Consider the following 19,340-nt stretch of genomic DNA (forward strand, 5'->3'; position numbering starts at 1 on the left):
GGTTCAGCGGCTTCCTCCATGTTGAGAGGCATTCAGAGGATTTGTGGCCTTTGCCAGAACATTTCCCATGGTCCCAGGTACAATGACAAAGAGTCTCAGCAGAGAGGGGGCACCCACCAGATAGATAAACAGGATCTGCCTGTGAAAGGGTCTCATGGGGGGCTGGCTACATTCCCAGGGGTACATAGAGAGGTCTTCAGAGCGAACACTGGCCTTTGGAGAAAAGCATTGCTTTGCTGGGCACCACGGAGGTAGGGGCACTCCTCCTGCAGCTGTGGTTGCTCCAGCTGGCTTAGTTTCAGGCCAGGCTGAGAAGAGACACAGCTGACCACAGCTGGGACCCATCACAGCCACCTACCACAGCTGCAGAATTTCAAAAGTGCAGGTTCCACATTGAGCCACCTCCATCTCCAATACCTCGGCAAGGAGGCATTTCTACCTGCTTTGTTTTCTTTCTCGTTATTTTTCCTTACTGTTATCTAATTTGTGCCATGGCCCCAGAGAGACAAATACGCCACGACCTTGATTAAAATATACTTATTAGAAAGGAAGAGTAGATCACAGACACGTTTCCCATTGCTTGAAGTCTATCCTTTACCAGGACTGGAAATGAAAATGCATTATTGCACTGGAACTCTAAGCAATGCACTCAGCCATTTGTGAGTGCAAGACATACACAGATACACACACACACACACACACACACACACACACACATGTGCGTGCGTGCGCTCGCAGGGAAGAAATCCCTGTTGGTGGTTATGCAATGTGACATGACAAGCGCTGTTTCCACCTAAGGCTGCAGTTTCCATTTCTACTCTGAGTCATCAGGTCCTGACTCTCCAAATTCCCAATTAAATTCCCAATTCCCACATATTCAATTTTTACAGCGATTCCCGAAATATCTTTCTACTTCAGGAGTGTTTAACCATTTCTACGTCATGTATGATTACCTCTGTTTCAACTTCTGGAACAAATTTCTCGAGGTATATACATTTAATTAAAATTGTTTAAATAATTTAAAATTTTAATAACTACAATTATTTTCTGACTTCAATATGTCAAAGTTTTATTTAACTTTTGTCTTTTCTCCATGCTATTATTGTATATCTGGTGATCTTTTTTTAAAAAAAAAACATCTGCAAAGTTGAGGTAGAAATTCTTAGGTCTGGCAAACATAAATGCTTTTGTCCTCATGGATATTTTTTGTCAGCTCTAATGCTTAGAGCAAATATTGGGAAATAGTCACAACAAGAAATTCTTCAAACTTTGAATTTTAGATATTTTTCTGGTTAGTCTTAGTTATGTTTTAATAACATGCAGGACCTATATAAAACAAAGAACAAGCAAGTCAACAGAATCTATGCCTCAATGGAACTTATCTCCATTTTTATATCTGAAAATGTAAAAGAGATGCTTCCTATTAGATACATTACTTTTTATTCAGTGATTTAGGAAAACTGTGAAATGCAAATATCAACCCTGTGCTTTAATAAGAGCACAGCTAGTAAACGTAACTTGAATTTCTAGTTGCAGAGGTAGAATATCACTAACAGGTATTTTCCTTTTTAGGAATTTAAATTTTTATTCATTTTCTACATATACTCTGTGATGCTGGAGAGGGATAGGCTATGAATTTTTTCAAGTTTAATTCATTGCAAACCTAGAAGTGATTTTTCAATTCTTTATTGGAGGCAATATTTGCTTTGTTATAAAAATTGGGCAAATGGCTCCAAATCCTTTTGGGATTATTCTATTTTCTTTAAACTGAGGTTTCCATGGCACATTTACACAAATGTGAAGCTTCCAAGTACTGAGAACGTACATCCAGGAAAGTGAGTAGGCATATCTATTCTTCAAGGAAATTTTGTAATGTTACTGCTGTACCTATTCTTATTATAACATACCCTCTCAAATTTTAGAACGGGTCACCCACTTTTTCCATCCACAAGAAGGCTGTTTCCTAAGTACTCTATCAGGATACAATTCCAGGTAAAACAGGATATCGTGGAAAAGTTGGCTCTAGTGTTTATTCTCCAAACCATATTTTATGGTTTTCATGTTTTTCTTTGTGACATTTTCTTCCTCTTGACTCTGAAGGTAAACATTATCATCATTCTGAATTTAGTGTTTCTCCTGTGGTCGCACTTGCCAGAATGATAATACAAATGTTACAGTTAAAGAGATAGTAATCAGCCACCTCCACACTTGGAAGCCTCACTTTTGGCTCCCTTCTTTCCTCCCCACATCATGCCCACTGCTTATTGGTCAGGCACACTGTGGTTAGATGCTCCGGATCTTCTGCAGTAGCTTCTTTCTCATTAGACACGGTGTCCCCCTGCCCGTTACTCTCCACTTCATCCTCGACCTCTTACGGCCACTTTAAGGCTTAGTATAGGTGCAAACTGCTATTCTGAGGGGCAGCAACTGTGTGCTTGGAGATGCTCTGTAGTGTTCAGTGTGATGTGTCCGCCACCTCTTCATACCCACGGAGTTGACTGAGCTGATGACTGAGGTCTGATGGAACAGTGGCCTGGGTTTGTAGCAGATATTTCTGCCCAGTAGTAGCAGGCTATATGTGGCACAAGCTTCTTGCCCCTCCATAATTCGGCTGTATTACATTAGGAGTCTGGTTGAAGCTTTACGTGACTCATATGGAAATGTCAGATAGCAGAGTTGGGCGAGTACAGTTCCTCCGCTAATGGCTGCTACCAAGACTAAAATCCTACTCCGTGAAGTAGCAGGGCCCTGCTGAATTAACTTCCAGCCAAGGTCAATTTAACTCCAATTAAATTCTTTCCCTCTGAGCTGGGCGTGGTAGTGCACACCTGTAATCCCAGCACTTAGGAGACTGAGACAGGAGGATCGCTCTGAGTTCGAGACCAGCCTGGGCTACATAGTGAGTTCCAAGTCAGTCTCAACTACGTAGTGAGATCCTGTCTCAAAAAACCAAAACAAACAAACAAATAAATAAAAATTCTTTCCCTCTGAAATACCCATTTGTTCTCTTCAGCAAGATACGCTAGTGCCTCCCTTTTACAGCCCTTCCTGAAATACGCCCCAAAAGCACATCCTGCCTCCCTTCTTCCCCACTAATAATGAATAAACACTGGATGTCTTTGGTGTGGCTTGATCTTTTTTCTCCAGAACATTTTAGACCAGCCAAAACCCAGCTTTCTCTCTAAGTGCAAGCACGGCCCAAGTAACTTAGTGACTTAGTGAGACCCTTTCCCAAAATAAAAGGCTAAAAACAAAAAAGGCTGAGTATGTCTGAGGTATGATCACAAAATACACGGAATGCTTAAATTTTTAAAATTACATTGTTTGTTAGAAGACAGAGGCATAAAACAGGGAAGACAGACACTAAAGCTTATGTTTACTATAATTTTAAAGACCACTACTAGTTTATTAGAAATTATAATTACACATTAATTTATCTGTTTCAATCTGTATTATACTTCAAAGAAATTTCACTTCAATAGCATTTTTAATAAGAAAAATTAATTAGGTGGTTTGTATGCATACATAAGCATATCTACATTATGCAAATGTATGTGCAAATATACATTATCATATAATAAATATGTATCAACCTCATGTGCAGTTATTGACATATATATTTACATAAGGACTGAATTTCCCAGGGTAAATAAGACATAATGAAAAACAGTTTTCTTACAATCATATAAAATGGGCACCTACAGTTTAATTAGAGGGAAAGAGATTTAGAAAGGCTTAGCTCAGCCAATCCCAGCTTAGCTGACTTTGAGTATGTTCCCTGGATAATGCTCTGTGTCTTCAACTATGAAACTTAAGAAATAAAGCTATCAATATCAGAGATAAAGTTTGCAAAATAGCCTAAAACAAAGCCTAGAATACAAAAAAAATTAAAAAGTTAGCTGTTCATAGATAATTATTAAGTATGCTCAAGTAAACACAGCTGCACTATTAAAGAATGAGTGTAAATTATAAAATCTTTAAAAGGGTCCTCTATATAACTGTTTTTCTCTCAGATTTATTACAGTCTACTGCAACTTGAAATGCATTAATTTTTTAACACTAAATTAAAATTTGGTAACAAAGGGTTAAAGAATATAGAGTCTTTAAAGCACAGGTTTTTACTAAACTCATTCCTAATCTCCTGTTTTCATACCGATGCTTCTCTTTCTTCTCGGGTAGGGAACGCTTTCACAGTTCTCCTGTCTTTTTTTCTTTTCTGCCCAAGTTTCCTCTTGGTGGGCAGATAATGATCATGGAGCTTTGTGATGCAGACATTTTGCCTCCAGACCAAGAAAGAGGCTCAGTGCCATTTCACTGGCACTTGGTGAAACTACTTGAGCTTTTGACTTGGAGAACAGGCCAACCAGCCAGCTTCGGTGTGTGATCTCACAAGGGGAATCGAAGGCCCACCCAACAGCTCACCACAGAGAGGCTATCTCAGCTACATAACAGGTGCACCCACCGCTGCAGCTGAGTTCTCTGCAGCTCTGCCACGAGGCTCCTACACCTCCCTTAAATCCCGTGTGATACATTTAGGAACATGCTATTTAGAAAAGGCGTATGTGGCGGGCTGAAGTTAAGAAATGTTGAACCAAATGAAATGTTTTCTCAGTTCTGGCTTCATACAGCTCTTCCTACTCTAAACATCAAGGAGAGTGCCAACAATTGGTTCAAATTATCTATCACACGTTGTCACCTTTCTTTGGACACTTCTTTTCCTGCATAGACAGCACTAATTTCAGAAGTAGTTATACACAGTGTGAAATGCTTAGAAAGATCTACATGTTTGAAAACTTGCACATAATTTCTTTCAATTGAGCCACAGTAAGGTAGTCCTGAGCTTCACGCAGAATTAAATAGCTTCCGAATGTGAGGTGGATTTGTGTGATCTTCTTGCATTAAATCATATTGGACAATGAACTTCTAATGCACTAATAAACTTCCCTATCAGTAAAAGAGCAGAGACTTAAGATACTTCAATAAGATACATGCACACATGTACTGAAGTGAGCTATCTACTGACATGAGACTAGAGTTGTTCTGCATTGTGTTCAAAAATTCCCCTGCTAAAACCAAATCCTTAATATGAAAATTGGCAAACAAAGTAAATATTCAAATATTTGTCATCTTCCTAAATTAACCGTATGCCAGAGTAACAAAGTAGTTGGTGATAATTATTTGTTAGAATATAAACCCAGGCATAGGTAGTGGCGATTATACAAAATGAAACATGATCAAATTGCATATAATTACATACATATGTGCACATGAACATGCACTAGCAAATGAGTGCATATGAAGCTAGTAAAATTTGAATAAAGTTTACGGATTAGACCAAGGTCATTTCCTTGGTTCGATATTCTTCTCTAGTCACTTGAAATATCGGCATGGGGAAAATGAAGTGCATGGTACAAGAGGCCTCTATACTATTAGAATGTTTTGTCAGTTGGTAATCATTTCAGAGTAAAAACAAAGCAAAACTCCAGAAATTAACAGGACTATTTTTATTTCTTTGATTTTAGCACTAGCTGTCATCAGTTTTGTTTCCTTCTTATGCCTCAGCTGCTTTTTAATTTTATTTTTATTAATACATGTTTATCATACAGATTGATCACATTCGTCCTAGGGAGTTTATATCTGTTCATAATGTATCTTATTCTTTTCCCCATTCCCCTCCCTTTCCTTAAACGCTTCTTCCCCTCCCTATTCACACAAGCTTTGTTTCCATTTTGTTCCTTCCATTCTCTTTTTTTTCCCTTTCCCTTCCTTGTTCCCCTTCCCATTCGACCACACTCTTCCTACTTACCAATTTCAACCCTCCAACTTGGCTGGTTTTCTCACTGAAGTCAAATACTGGAATATCATCTAGTAAAAGATTTGCTCCACATCAGAGATGGTGGATGTGCTGTTTCCAAATCAAAATTCATGAGAGTCGCTGCTGACCTGTGACAACGTTCTTTTTCACTGAATCTGGATTTGAACCACTTCCTAACTCAACACATTCAGACACATGCTCTCCACTCTCATCCTTTCCCAATTTCTGTGTCTCCCAACAAACTTGCACATGCAGATCAGCGATAGACTAGTTCCACACTTCATTGTCCTGTACCCACTGGCCTTCAAAGGCTCTTTCAACATGACTGTCCATTCCCTTGAAGTCCTTTGAACATGACTTCGATGGCTCTATATTCCTATTGTTTTCAATATGCCAATTATTTGCCGAGTCATTTCATCCAGACAATGCTGATATTCAGTTCTCTTTTTCATTCTCTGATAGATTCACCTTCTCAGTGAGATTTTGAAATTTTTAACAGATAAGGCAGAATAGGGGTCTTGAGAGTTGGGACCTTGATTTATGGCTTACTACCTGAAAATACAAACTATCATTCATCTCTAAAGAAAAGCACACACCTTAGTGAGTTTTTGCATACATTTTATTTATTTTTGAGTTAGAATATTACTATAGAGAAACTCTTGCAAAAGATGGATTTTCAACCTCTCATAGGTTGCAGACTTGAATACATCAAAAAGAAGAAGGCTAGAGAAATCACTGGGGTTTTGCTTTTATGGTATTAATCTCACCCATGCTGGCTTTACTCTCTTGATCAAAACCACCTTCAAAAGCCCTACCTCTTAGTGTCATAATATTTGGAGTTAAGGTTTCAAACATAAATTTTGGAGAAATACAAGTGTTCAGTCTATAACATTCTACCACGGACCCCTGAATTCACATCCTTCTCATTGGTAAAAATACATCATTATGATCCCAATAGTCTTGACTCTTTCTAGGACCACCTCTTTAGAATTTTAAGCCCAAAGCTTCCTTCAAATATAATCTAAATCAGATATGGGTAAGAGAGGCAAAAATCTCCTCAAATTGTGAACTTGTCAAATGAAATAAGCCATGTGCTTTTACAATAAAATGGTGGATAGACATCCCCCACCAATAGAGGGAAATAATGAAGGAGAAAGAGGGATGAGCAGCCAGCAAGTCCCCAAGACCTAGAAACACTATTTCCACAAGCTCCAGGTCTGCAGAACAACCATTTTGGGTTCGCGTTGTACCCTCTATTATTGGGTTTTACTGAGCCCTCGCACAGGCCTCTGCATGCAGATGTACGTGTTTGGAGTTAAACAGTTTTCTGTGTAGCCCTTAAAGCTTGAGGCATAAACAGCACAAGTTCCATTCTGCATTTCCACCATTGAGATTCTGAAGAGAGAGAATTACAATTACTTCCATGGCTCTATTAATGCAGGAATATAAAAATAAAATGATATTTCTAGGGTTTCAAATATAAGAATTTAAATGATATTTCAAGAGATTTTATGACCATGCGTGGCCTTCCTAACTCACTGACATGAAAAATACAAAACACACTCAGATAATACAAGTAAAACTTGTCCTCTATTGTAAATTATGCGCCCCTCTTTTTTTCATACACTGGAAGAAAATGATTCCATTCTGAAGCCTGAAGTTCTTCATGTTTGTACCTGAGTAAAAAGCAAGCTCTGAAATGTTTAGTTAAAAATAAATATTTACATTACAGGTGAATTTAAAATTCACTTTACAAGTCATCACTTACAGAGTATTATGCAAAAATAAAAAGTATTCTTCATGTATGGTCAGCCTGCTGTGTCACAGGCTCTGCATCTGCGTATCCAATTAGCCATAATTAGCAAGATTAAGGGAAAAAAAATCCCTCCGCGTACATCGGATACGTACAGGCATTTTCGTTATTCCCTAAACAATACAGTATAACAGCTGCTTACATGACATTAGCATGCATGTATTTCAGTAGGGGCTTTGAGTATCTAGTAGTGATTTAAAACACACAGGAGGATGTGCAGGGTAAGTGCAAACTCTACCTAGGGAGGGGATTTAAGCACCCCTGGAATGGTATCAGTAACCATGCAGAGTGGGGAGGAGTCCGGGAACCGATACCCTAAGGATACCAACAAGTGATTGTGTATGCATTTTTACTCCGTAAAGACATGAAAATAAATTTTTAAATCCACATGCGTGTGTCAACAAGCACGTATATGCTAGTGTGCGGTGCTCTTTGTGTGTGTGTGGTCCATGAAAGCTATCTCTATTTGTATCTGTGTATGTATCTGTCTCTCTCATCTGTCTGTCTTAGGGCCAGAGACTTACTGATCTGGTGAGAGAACTGAGCCATCTTCCCACCGCCAGGATCTATTTTCCGGAATTTGTTCTAGTCCCATCCAATGATACGACTTCACCAGCTTAAGGAAATCCTGTTTGAACCACAAAGAGGTGCGAATAAGATCTGTGCTCAGAAATGAAAGGGAAAGCAACTGCCACTTCATCTTTTCTTTTTGAAATGATGTATGTATGTGTTTTCAAAACACATACACAGTATCTACGGTGTCTTAATTTTAGCACAGAAAGTCGTGGGGTGGGCATCGGAAGGTCTAAGTCTGAGCGTCTTCTTTATGTTCCGGGCTCTTGTATGTATTGAGATTTAACAAAGGAGAATGAAAGCAAAGGTGGCACCTGATCCGCTTTGTTGTAGATCCTCAGGAGGCTGGAGTTTTGAGACTGACAAGAGGCTTTGCTCTGGTACCAGTTTTTGCTGTCATTGGAAAATTGGTAGCAGCTGTTTTTATAACATATCCAATTTTTAGGACATGGGCCACAATAACTCTCTAGAAATATATAGAGAATATATTATTAAATACACACACACACACACACACACACATATATAGCAGATTTAATCTAAAAAAGTAATTCGCCTTTCCCATTAAATTCCAAAATTCCAAATAATTAAACTATTGCACAGTCATACCCAAAGGCCCATCTTTACACACTGAAGGGAGGGCAGATGCCCAAAATAATCTCCTTTATTATTTAAAAACATAAAGCTACAGTGAAATGCGGACAAAAATCAACTACTTCTTTTCTCTATTTTAATGCCATTGGGTAGATATTATATCCCAGTAAACACAGATATGAAAAATTTTGCTAAAAAATTCACTTACCCAGTGAAGGAAATGAGACTCCTTGGATGACTAATGCTATTAAAATAATTATAATTATTAAAATTATTATATAATTATTGCTAATAACATTTCAAGCAAAAACGATTGATAAATTTTTAGACTAGTAGCAAAAATGCAGGCATGTTAATTTCTAGTTTATGTTTCTGTCCTTTTGAATACTAATCAAAATAATGCAATCCAATTGGTTAACAACGTTAAATCCTCTATCTGTTATAACTTACAATTCATGAATACAGCAGCCCAGATTCCCACCATAACAAGGAAACGGATCGCCATGGCTATAGCAATGATATAGCCAAGAAAAAATGGAGACACTGTCAAAGAAAAAACAATGTCAGGGCAGAAAAGGAAGGACAAAGGACTAAGTATCTTCCTGCTCAATCTGAATGTCACTGTGCTTTTTATGAGGGAGTAGTATAAGTACATTTGTGCTTTAATTGCCTTTCTCAGAGCAGGTTACCCAAGCACTTTCATCACAAATGATTAAAGATAAGATTAAAAAAATGAATATTCCCTCCTGTAACTCTCTGGGAGTTCTTTAGTCATCACCTAAAATAAATCACACTTATTGATTTTTATCATTTTATGTTAAGTACAATAAATACAGGCAGTCTCTTCAACCAAGTTCTTGTGCAATATTTAAGAAATTACACAAAATATTCCATAAAATTTCTTTTACTTGCACTATTCCAGCGATTAGGGCATATCATGATTTATAAAGATATTGAGTTTTTGCAATGCCTGCATTATGTTTCACTGATATATGAACAAGTTCTATTCAGTGAATGACAGGCTCTTGCTTTTTTATTATATAATTAAAATATGTTATATTTTGCTTTTAGAAATGATACATTTCTTACACACCTGTGCATATATTTTAGTCCTTTTCTTGGGGAGATTCTTGCCATGTAATTACTGAGTCAAAGGACGTGGACATGTTCAGTTTTTACAATGACTGAAAATTTCAGTCCAAAGGATTATACCAATTTACACAGCAGTGAAAATAAACTATAAGCATGTTTAGCTGCAACAGAGTAAATATTTTCGACATGTTTTAATGCATAACTTTGGTGAGTAATATTTTTGTTTTAATTATGTATTCTTTTGTGAATAAGATTATGTTTTACTCCATATAAATCATACTTTTAGTTCTCTGAGAATTTTGCTTTTTTATTGCCATTGCTTTGTTCCTTACTTTTGTAGATTGGGAGTATGACACCAGTCCTCACCATATGTTTTGCAAAGATACGTTTCAGATACCTTTTGTTTTAATTTTATTTATGATAACTTCAAATGGCTGAAATTGTTAATTTTCTATGGCTGACTTCATCAAACTTTCCTTTATGGCTGTGTTTTATAGCTATGAATAAAGACTCCTCTATTGTTGTGAGTTTATGAAATTAATTATGCCCACGTGCCATCAAAATGTTAAATAATTTCTTTTTCACTTGATGTTTGTGAATGTCTGTGCATGGGTGTTTGTGTGTCTGTTGTATGTTTGGCAGGGGAGGGGCCGGGGATATAGTTCAGTGGTTTTTACCTCCTGCCTCTCAAGCACAAGGTCCCGAGTTCAATCCCTGATACCAAAAAAAAACAAACAAACAAACAAAAAAACAAAAAGACCTGTTTGGCAGGGGATAAATCTGTAGGAGTTTTTCCTTGTCAAATGAGCATTGAAATTTTCTAACACTATTTGCTGAATAAAATAATATTCCAATATGCCTGCACTGATTACAAAATGGGATATTTAGCACATAGTTCTGTACATCCCTCTGTAATTTGCAATTATTCCTATTTAATCAGTCTACCACTCACTGTATGTACAACTTCCTTATCTTTATAAAATGCCTGAATATTTGATAATGCTTATAATTTTTAGTACATTTCTTTCTGTAGTGATTTTGGCTATAATTACACTTTATATGTGACATACAAACTTAAAATGAGCTTTTCAAGGACAATCCAATTCCAAAATATGGTATATTGGCTATTGATATATAGACATGACTTATGTCTGCTAAATGTTGTCTTCCATCCTTGAGTAATTTCTACTTAAATTCTGCATATTTATTCTTTGTTCAATAGTAAAAATTTAAACTGATAACTTTTTAGGTTTTCTTAGTTTAAAAAGTTTATTTGTGTTTTTTCCCTTGACTTTTTATCATAAAATGTTTTGTTCCATCATATTTGTACTTAAAAAGACAATTGATTTTTATATCTTAACTTTCCAGCAAGTATTCATATGGTAGTTTTTACTGCTTACAATATTTAAGAACTATATATTTGTGTTTTTAAATTATTTAAATAATATATTTTGAAGTTATATTAATTTTATCTTTTAATTCTGGCTTTACACCAATTTTTTTTGGCCAATGAAATATTTGCCTTTTTCTAAATGAAATTAAAACTCCACAATTTTACAGTAAGTAGAGTGATGATTTAATATGTATATCTTCTATGTATAAATAAATAAATTTTATATATATATATATATATATATACAGATTCCTGTTGATTTTTATCCAATGCCTTTTCAACATTATTTATACAATAATGTAATCTTTGTCTTTTGATCAAAGTGTATAATAAGAATATAATTGTTACTTAGGATATTCCCATACATCTTTGTCTTTTGATCAAAGTGTATGGTGTATTTGCATTTTCAAAATTACCCCCAGATAATTTCTTAGTCTTTAATCAAAATTCATAGATAAGTGGTATAGATATTTTCTTTCCCTTTGGGGGCTCAGTTTTCTCAAGTTGTAATATTAATAACTGACTTGGAAAAAGACACCGAGTACCTATTGTCCCAATTAGATTCAGAAATATTACTGTAGGCAGCAATCAGACTGGTGCATCTGTATCATGTAAGTACATACTTTTGAGAATTTTAAAAATTTCTTTTCTCCTCTGTTTCCTATCACTATTTTAAAGTGATTAAAGGTGGTGACTCAGTGGTTCCCCAAAACTGCCTCATGGCAATTATTATGGTAAGTAATGTCACCCATTTGGGGTCCTGAGAAGTCCTAAAGACTAACTTATTCTAATTTTATTATACATTCAAACTTCTGTTAGAGTAAACATCACCTCTGCTTCCCTCTTGAAGGTAAAATAACCCAAATGGTTGTTGCTGATTTAATCACATAATTTCCAAGGATCACCTCAGTGCCCTGAGAGGTATCAAGCGGAACACGTGACTTACCATGTTGCCTACATTTGCCTGTAAGCAGGGCGGATTTGTGTTTTTGCCTTCGTTTTCGAGTCTCACATGTAGCTGATTGAAGGTTGTAATTATGTGGTTCTCTCATTTCTGAAGTAAAACAGTTCAAGCCAGTATGAGTTCTGCCATCTCCACTACTTAGGCCGTAGTACTTTACCACTCAACTTGACATTTTCATGAATATACTTCCCACCAATTTCTTTTTTTTTTTTTTGGTACCGGTTATCAAACTTGGAACCTTGTGCTTTTGAAGCAGGTGTTGGAACCACTGAGCTAAATCCCCAGGCAGTCACCAATATCCTTTTTAAAGGACACCATGGGCTTGTTTTTTAAATTCTAATTCATTGTGTTTCTATCAGCCTTTATTCTTTGCATATATTTTACTTCCATATCCAGAACTGGCATCTTGAGATGTTGTTTTGCAAAAGGGCTCATCATCAGCAACCCGGGTCCTGACAGAAAGACCAGTGGGTGACACTGACTGGTCTGGGAAGAGCGCTCAGACAAGGGAAGACTTCACCGCCACTAGAAATCAGCGCATTTCTGGAACTGTCCTCACTTTCTTGTTTTGATTGTCAAAATAACTCAAAAGCTTGAATTAAAAAGTCTTTAGCTCAGTGGTTCCACCACATGCCTCGGTAGCACAAGTTTCCGAATTCAATCCCCAGTACAAAAAAAAATGTCTGTAGTAATTATGTAAAATGTTTCCCCAGCCTGCTCCAGTTAAACATACTGAAGGAGTCAATTTTTGAGACTAAAAGCTCATTCTTGTAGCTTTAAATTTGTGTACAAAATAAAAATCTGTGCCCTTTAAGAGCCAGAGTCACCAAATGAGTCTCTTTCTCTCTCTCCCTCCCCCTCCCCTTCCCCTTCTCTTCTCTTTCTTCTGAAACTTTTTGACAGTAAAGTGAAGTTCTCCTATGTTTAGAGACCACTGAACCCTTGAAAATACTATTTGCCCATGCCCCTGCTCTCCCTTCACCCTCTTGCCCTCCCCTATTTACAAGGACTTTGTTTCATTTTTTTTCCTTTTCCCATATTTTTTTCTTTCCCCTTATTTCCTTTCCCCTTGAGAACCAGGATCTGTCATGTAAAGGAACAAGATCCAAATGAAAAATGTAACTGTACTGTATACTTAAAAAGTACCAATAAACTCAATGAGAAACAACAACAACAACAAAAAAAACAAAAACAAAACTAAAATACTATTTGCCAAGAAAAGGATAATCTCTCACATAACCAAGTTATCCAAACAAGAAAAGTGGATACTATACTCTTCTCTAATACATGTCCCATGTACAAATTCTATTACTTGTCCTACTAATAACCCTTATTTCTCCCTGGCCAGAAAGTGCTTCAGACCATTCACTGCATTTAGCTATCAGTTCTTCTACCTTCTTTAATCCGGAGCAGTTCCTCAAACATTCTTTTCTCTTTCTTGGTGCACACTGGCCACCCACAACAAGATTTGTTTTGGTGGGTTGGTACATGCACGTAGCACATTTTGACTATTCTCAAACCTGTTATTGTCCTTGCCCATTGCTCATTCATAAGTCTATCTTCCAGTTTCCTAACATCTCTGACTTTTGCTCTACATTACTTCATTATCAAGTTTAGGCTTTGTTATATTAATAAAATTGTATTTATTCTCTTCAAAAGTGTTCTTAATGAGAGTTTGTATACTTTCAAAATGAGTTGACTGATAATGTATAATGAGATCTAACATTAAAATAAAGACAGTTTTGTATAGTAGAAAAAGGACATAGACATATATCATACATCCTAATTTATTAATTTGATAACTTTGCAAATCCTTTAACTTTTGCTCCCAAGATTACTAATTTGCAAAAGAAAGTAAGCAAAGCAAAAATATCAACACATTCCATTAGAAATATTTTAAAATGAAATAAAATATGATGAACTTAGTCTCATTAGTATCAATTACATACACATAATTTACTAAATATTTGTGTGTCTAATTTTCTGCATAATGGAAAATATACAAAAACTAAAATAGGATCTAAAGCTTTAGCAAAAAAAAATGAATCTTGATTCTGAAGAAAAGTAGAGAAACAAGTTGTCTCCATCTAAATATTAATAACTTACTGAATATTTAAGAGCCTTTTATAATTGCTACTAATTATAATGTGAATTATCTTTTGTTCCTAAATATTAGACTTAAACATTGTTGGCATTCCTAGACTATTAAACCTTAAGAAAAGATGGTAGGTATAACTTTGTTGATGTACTGCTATTTATCATGAGTAATGTGTAACACTTTTAGGATAAAAGGTACTTTCAAAGTATTTGTAACTTGATTTGAATATTTTAGAAGTCCATTAAGGTAAATATGACATATTTTAATTGACTATTAGATAGAAAAAATGAAAGTGTATAAGTGCTCTGTGCTGCTCCTATATGAAAGCCAAAAAGTGGTAAAAGTTTGATTAAAACTCAGTTTTTCTGTTTCCAAACCCTAGTGGCATTTCACTATTTCACACTATCTTAAATTGGAATGATTTCTTTAATGGTCAATGATAAAATAAAGGAAGAAAATTCTCTTAAATTTTTGAAGGCTTGATGTAAAATAATAATTGCATGCTTTAGAATTATTCAGAAGCAGAACCATGCATTGCTGAAGAAATACATACCCATGCCGTGATGATATTTCTGATCATGAATCCGCCCCATGATAAAGTGATGGCTGCTCACCTACCTCAGAGATGGGTCTAAAGTCTTCCACCCACAAAAAAGACCAAAAAAAAAAAAAATTAAATAGAGCATTTTTATGGCTTTGTTTTTTTTTTTTTTTTTTTTTTTTTTTTTTTTTTTTTTTTTTTTTTTTTTGGTGACCGAATGAAGTATTCTGATGGGAGAATTAACATGCAAAACTTTCCTCAGATACATAGCTTCAAAAATGAAAATAATGATTCACAAAGAAAAATAATTGCATAAATTTCTCTTGGCTATGAGATAATGGTCAATTGTTTTAAAATGTCATAAACTATAGTTGGTATTTTAAATTCACCTGCATTAGAAAGTTTAATCAAGCATATCTGATATCACGGACACAGAAAACAAATGTAGTTTCCTGTTTATTTTGTGATTATTGGTTTTCTCCAAGATAATCTCATGAAAGATATATGCACTTTTATTGGCTATTTTTACCTATCACATTTTAATTCAACATTGGTCCATATCATCACCATGATCAACAACCACAAATTATCATCACCATCATCGTGAACATAGCCTCATATATATTTCTGTATAGTTAGTATTTTATAATATCTAGTGGAGCCCTTAGAGAAAAAATAGCTGTTTGATAAATACATATAAGACTTAGATTTTAGAAATAAAAGCTACTCACATTTGATCGTGGTATTTAGAAAAAATGGGCTTGACATTTAATCTGCTTTGTTGTGTATTCTTTAAAAAACACAAAAGCATTCACACTGAAACATGATCTTTCTGATTCCAGATGTAAAAAGTCACTCTTATAGTTATGATTAGAGACAGGGCTGGTTCTTATGATAACACCATAACTACCCATTCTTCAGGAAAAGCCCAAACTACTTCTCCCTGGGTGCAGGGATAGAATACACCTCAGAAATGATCGGCACTCTTGCCATCAGCAATTCTACTCAAACATGTAAGAAATCATTTGAATCACAATGTAATCTTGCAACGTGTTCTGAGCTTGAAATCCAGCCTCCCCGCAACAGACACACCTGATCAGAGAAGGAAGATGCCGATTCTCATGGATAAAAGCCCTCCATAGAACTAAAAGCTTCAGACATATTCTGAGTCCCTAATTTAAAAGTGAAAGTAGAGTTGTCTGGTTGATTTCAGTCCCCGGGAAATACGACATGTGTTATTCTAATCTCCTCTTCCTGTGAAGAAAATGTAATACAAATCACAATACTTTCATCTTAGGACTGCACAAAAACTTTGACTGGTTTGGTGAGGGCAGTGTGCCTACCTGCTGACTGGTAAAGTTCCGGTTCTAACATTTAGGGCTTGAAAACAACAAGTTCAGTGGTAAGAAGTAGAGTTTTAAGAAAAATGATAGGATTATATATAACCTAATTCTAAATCAAAAGTTAAAAAACCACAAAAATATGGTTATAATACTTATGTGAGAGTAAATAGAGAAGGAAGATGAAGCCTCAGGTTACCTGTGTGCAAACTTACAAACATGAATGGAATCAAGTATGGTCCACTGCACAGACCAGAGAAACAAGGGAATCATTCAAGCATCCATGCAGAAAAATATGCACACATGTGCATGGTGTGTTTTTCATTAAGAAAATATCAGTGTATACAAATCAGTTCTGTGATGAGTCATCATATGTCTAGCTTTAATAATTATCAGCTTTTGGTCAACATTCATTGGCCAATGATGTGTATGGAGGGCACAGACCCATGCCTGCTCTTTTATCTTTTTCTCTTACAAATCTCTCTTGTTACACAACTCTCTTTTTATGTGTTAGCACAACCTCAGCAAATTTTGTACCAAAATAAAAGGTAATCAACACCATGCTTCTTTTTAGCTGCTTGTAGTTTCTATTGCACAGAAAAATGATAAGGAAACTGTCAGAGCTGAAGGGGGGTGGTTAAAGAATCTTGAAAGCTAAACATAATGAAGGATTCCAGTTGGGACAAGGGAACACAAAAGAGATATTAGGTTATCCAGGCATCCCAGTCCTCGGGGAGGCTGAGGCAGCACCATGTTTCGAACAACAGAAGGAAAAATAACATGGTTACTATTTATTTCATTAAACCCTGAATTACTTTGATGCCAAAACAAGGCAAGAATGTTCATAGAAATAAAGGAAAAGTCAATCTCATACATGAATATTGTTATAAAATTCTAAAACAGTACCAAACTAAGCCAAACAGTGATTATTTCGGGTTAGAAGTAGTTAGAGGCCCAGCCTGAACTACAGGCCTCCTCTGGAGCCGCGCTGTTTCCAGCAGGCACCACTGATTGGCTCTGACACAGCGCCAGAAGGGTAGCCCAGTGTGCGCCGCTGAGCACCCCCTACCTCCGCTATTAGATCCCCTGACTGAGCCAGTCCTTGGACGCACTCTGCAGAGGCGTGCCGGGCTATAAAGGGTGGTGATTGATCCTATTATCTTCCTGATTGTATCTATAAGGATAAAGGATAGGGATTGATTTGATAAGCTGTTTTCTCAATTATGAAAATGAGAATGTCTATAAGTCATTAGAGAATCAAAGACTGGGACGCAAAGATATCAGGAAGATTTAATGACCCAGAGATTGAATCAAGGGCAACCCAACAGCAAAAATAAAGATGAGAAAACACTTAAACAAGCCACAAAAATAGACTTCCAGTCCACCAATGGCAAACAGTAGGGCAAAGGAGGATGAAAAATCAGATAGTGAACCTCCAGGATACTCAGAACTCACAGCACAGGAAGTAAAAAAACTGATCAATCAAGCTCTAGAAAAATTCAAAACAGAAATTATTTCCCAGATAACCATAGAGATGATGAGCAAAATGAAAGACATGATCTGAGACTCCAGAACAGAAACTGACAAAAAAATAGATGAACTTAGGAACATAATAGAAGCCATGAAGGTCCAGCATAAGAAAGAAATGGAAACAATGAATACCCAACATAGGAAAGAAATGGAATCCATATGAACAGATTCAAACGGATATCCAGGAGATTAAAAACTCTACTGAAAGCATATGCAACAGAAAAAAAGATTGTGAGAATAGAATCTCAGATATAGAAAATAGGATAGCAGATAGTGACCATGAAAAGAGAGGTCTCTTAAAAAAACAGTAAGGGAGCATGAGAAATCGATCCAACAACTCCTAAATGATGCAAAGAAGAATAACATAAGACTGACAGGTATCCGTGAAGTACTAGGAGAAAATACAAATGACTTTAAAAAGCTGTTCAAATAATTAATAACTGAAAACTTCCCAAACAGAGGGGAAGAATTAGACATACACATAAGCGAGGCATATAGGACACCAACTAGTCACGAGCAAAAAAAAATCTACACCTAGACATATAATAATCAAGATCCCAGAAACCCAACAGAAGAACAAAATACTACAAGCAGTAAGAGGAAAGAAACAAATCACATGCAAAGGAAAGCCCATCAAAATCACAGCAAACTTTTCAACACAAACCCTCAGGTCAAGGAGAGCCTGGAGTGAGGTATTTCAAGTCCTAAAAGAAAACAACCTACAACCAAGACTAATGTATCCTGCAAAACTCTCTTTCAAAATGGATGGAGAAATAAGATACTTCCAAGACAAAGAACACTTGAGAAACTTCATTAATATTAAACCAGCACTACAAAGAATTTTAAACAATATCCTAGAAAAAGGCAATGAAGATCACAACACCAGGAGGCCCAACAGAGCAAATCAAATAGCCAAGGCTAGAAACTAAAAGGAGAGGACAAAAAATAAAAAGAGTCAACAAAAGGACAATAACATGACAATAATAAGTAAGTACATATCAGTTATAACTATCAATGTCAATGGCCTCAATTCACCAATCAAGAGAAATAGATTGGCAGAATGGATTAAGAAGCAAAATCCAACAATAGGTTGTATACAAGAAACACACCTAGTGCAAAAAAGAAGCCCATAGACTGAAAGTTTATGGAAAACAATTCTCCATGCAACAGGAGCCCAGAAAAAAGCAGGGGTAGCAATCTTATTCTCAAACAAAACAAACTTCAAACCACAACTGATTAAGAGAGACAAAGAAGGCCACTACATCCTTGTAAAGGGAACAATCCAAGAGGAAGAAATGACAATCATAAACATATATGCACCAAATATAAATGCCCCCAACTATATAAAACAAATATTAAGTAACATGAAAAACCAAATAATCACTAATACAATTGTAGTGGGGGATCTGAATACACCACTATCACAAATAGACAGATCATCTAGGCAAAAAATCAACAATGAAATACTAAAACTGAACAAAGCTTTTGAATGTATGGACTTATTAGACGTCTATAGAGTGTTCCACCCCACAAAATCAGAATATACATTCTTTTCAGCTGCACACAGGTCATTCTCCAAGATATAGA

At 36.0% G+C, this 19,340-nt stretch overlaps 1 protein-coding gene across 2 annotated transcripts; it reads right to left on the reverse strand.

Annotated features, from left to right (window-relative positions):
- Positions 1-6,521: 6,521 nt before the first annotated feature.
- LOC104875845 (NKG2-D type II integral membrane protein) lies at positions 6,522-16,060 on the reverse strand. 2 transcript variants are annotated; one of them, XM_010643574.2, is made up of 8 exons: positions 15,976-16,060; positions 14,896-14,980; positions 12,227-12,334; positions 9,246-9,338; positions 9,004-9,039; positions 8,516-8,667; positions 8,153-8,256; positions 6,522-7,210 (listed from the first exon to the last, which is right to left on the reverse strand). In XM_010643574.2, exons 2-8 carry the CDS (start codon positions 14,933-14,935, stop codon positions 7,072-7,074), a joined length of 672 nt encoding a protein of 223 aa, XP_010641876.1. In that variant the 5' UTR covers positions 14,936-14,980; positions 15,976-16,060; the 3' UTR covers positions 6,522-7,071. The 2 variants fall into 2 exon arrangements, with proteins under 2 accessions (XP_010641876.1, XP_033622038.1); XM_033766147.1 differs by lacking the exon at positions 15,976-16,060 and adding an exon at positions 15,615-15,647.
- Between the last annotated feature and the right edge of the window lie 3,280 nt (positions 16,061-19,340).

The sequence above is a fragment of the Fukomys damarensis genome, unplaced genomic scaffold (genome assembly GCF_012274545.1).
Source record: "Fukomys damarensis isolate Sample0158 unplaced genomic scaffold, DMR_v1.0_HiC HiC_scaffold_19, whole genome shotgun sequence".
Lineage (NCBI taxonomy): Eukaryota > Metazoa > Chordata > Mammalia > Rodentia > Bathyergidae > Fukomys > Fukomys damarensis.

Bases quoted from the DNA above. Each gene is read 5' to 3' on its own strand.
- LOC104875845 (XM_010643574.2), bottom strand. From the start codon at position 14,935: ATGGGGCGGATTCATGATCAGAAATATCATCACGGCATGG. The intron at 12,335-14,895 runs GTATGTATTTCT...GTTTTACTTCAG, and splicing joins GAAATATCATCACGGCATGG to AAATGAGAGAACCACATAAT. The intron at 9,040-9,245 runs GTAAGTTATAAC...TTATTTTAATAG, and splicing joins GGCTGCTGTATTCATGAATT to CATTAGTCATCCAAGGAGTC.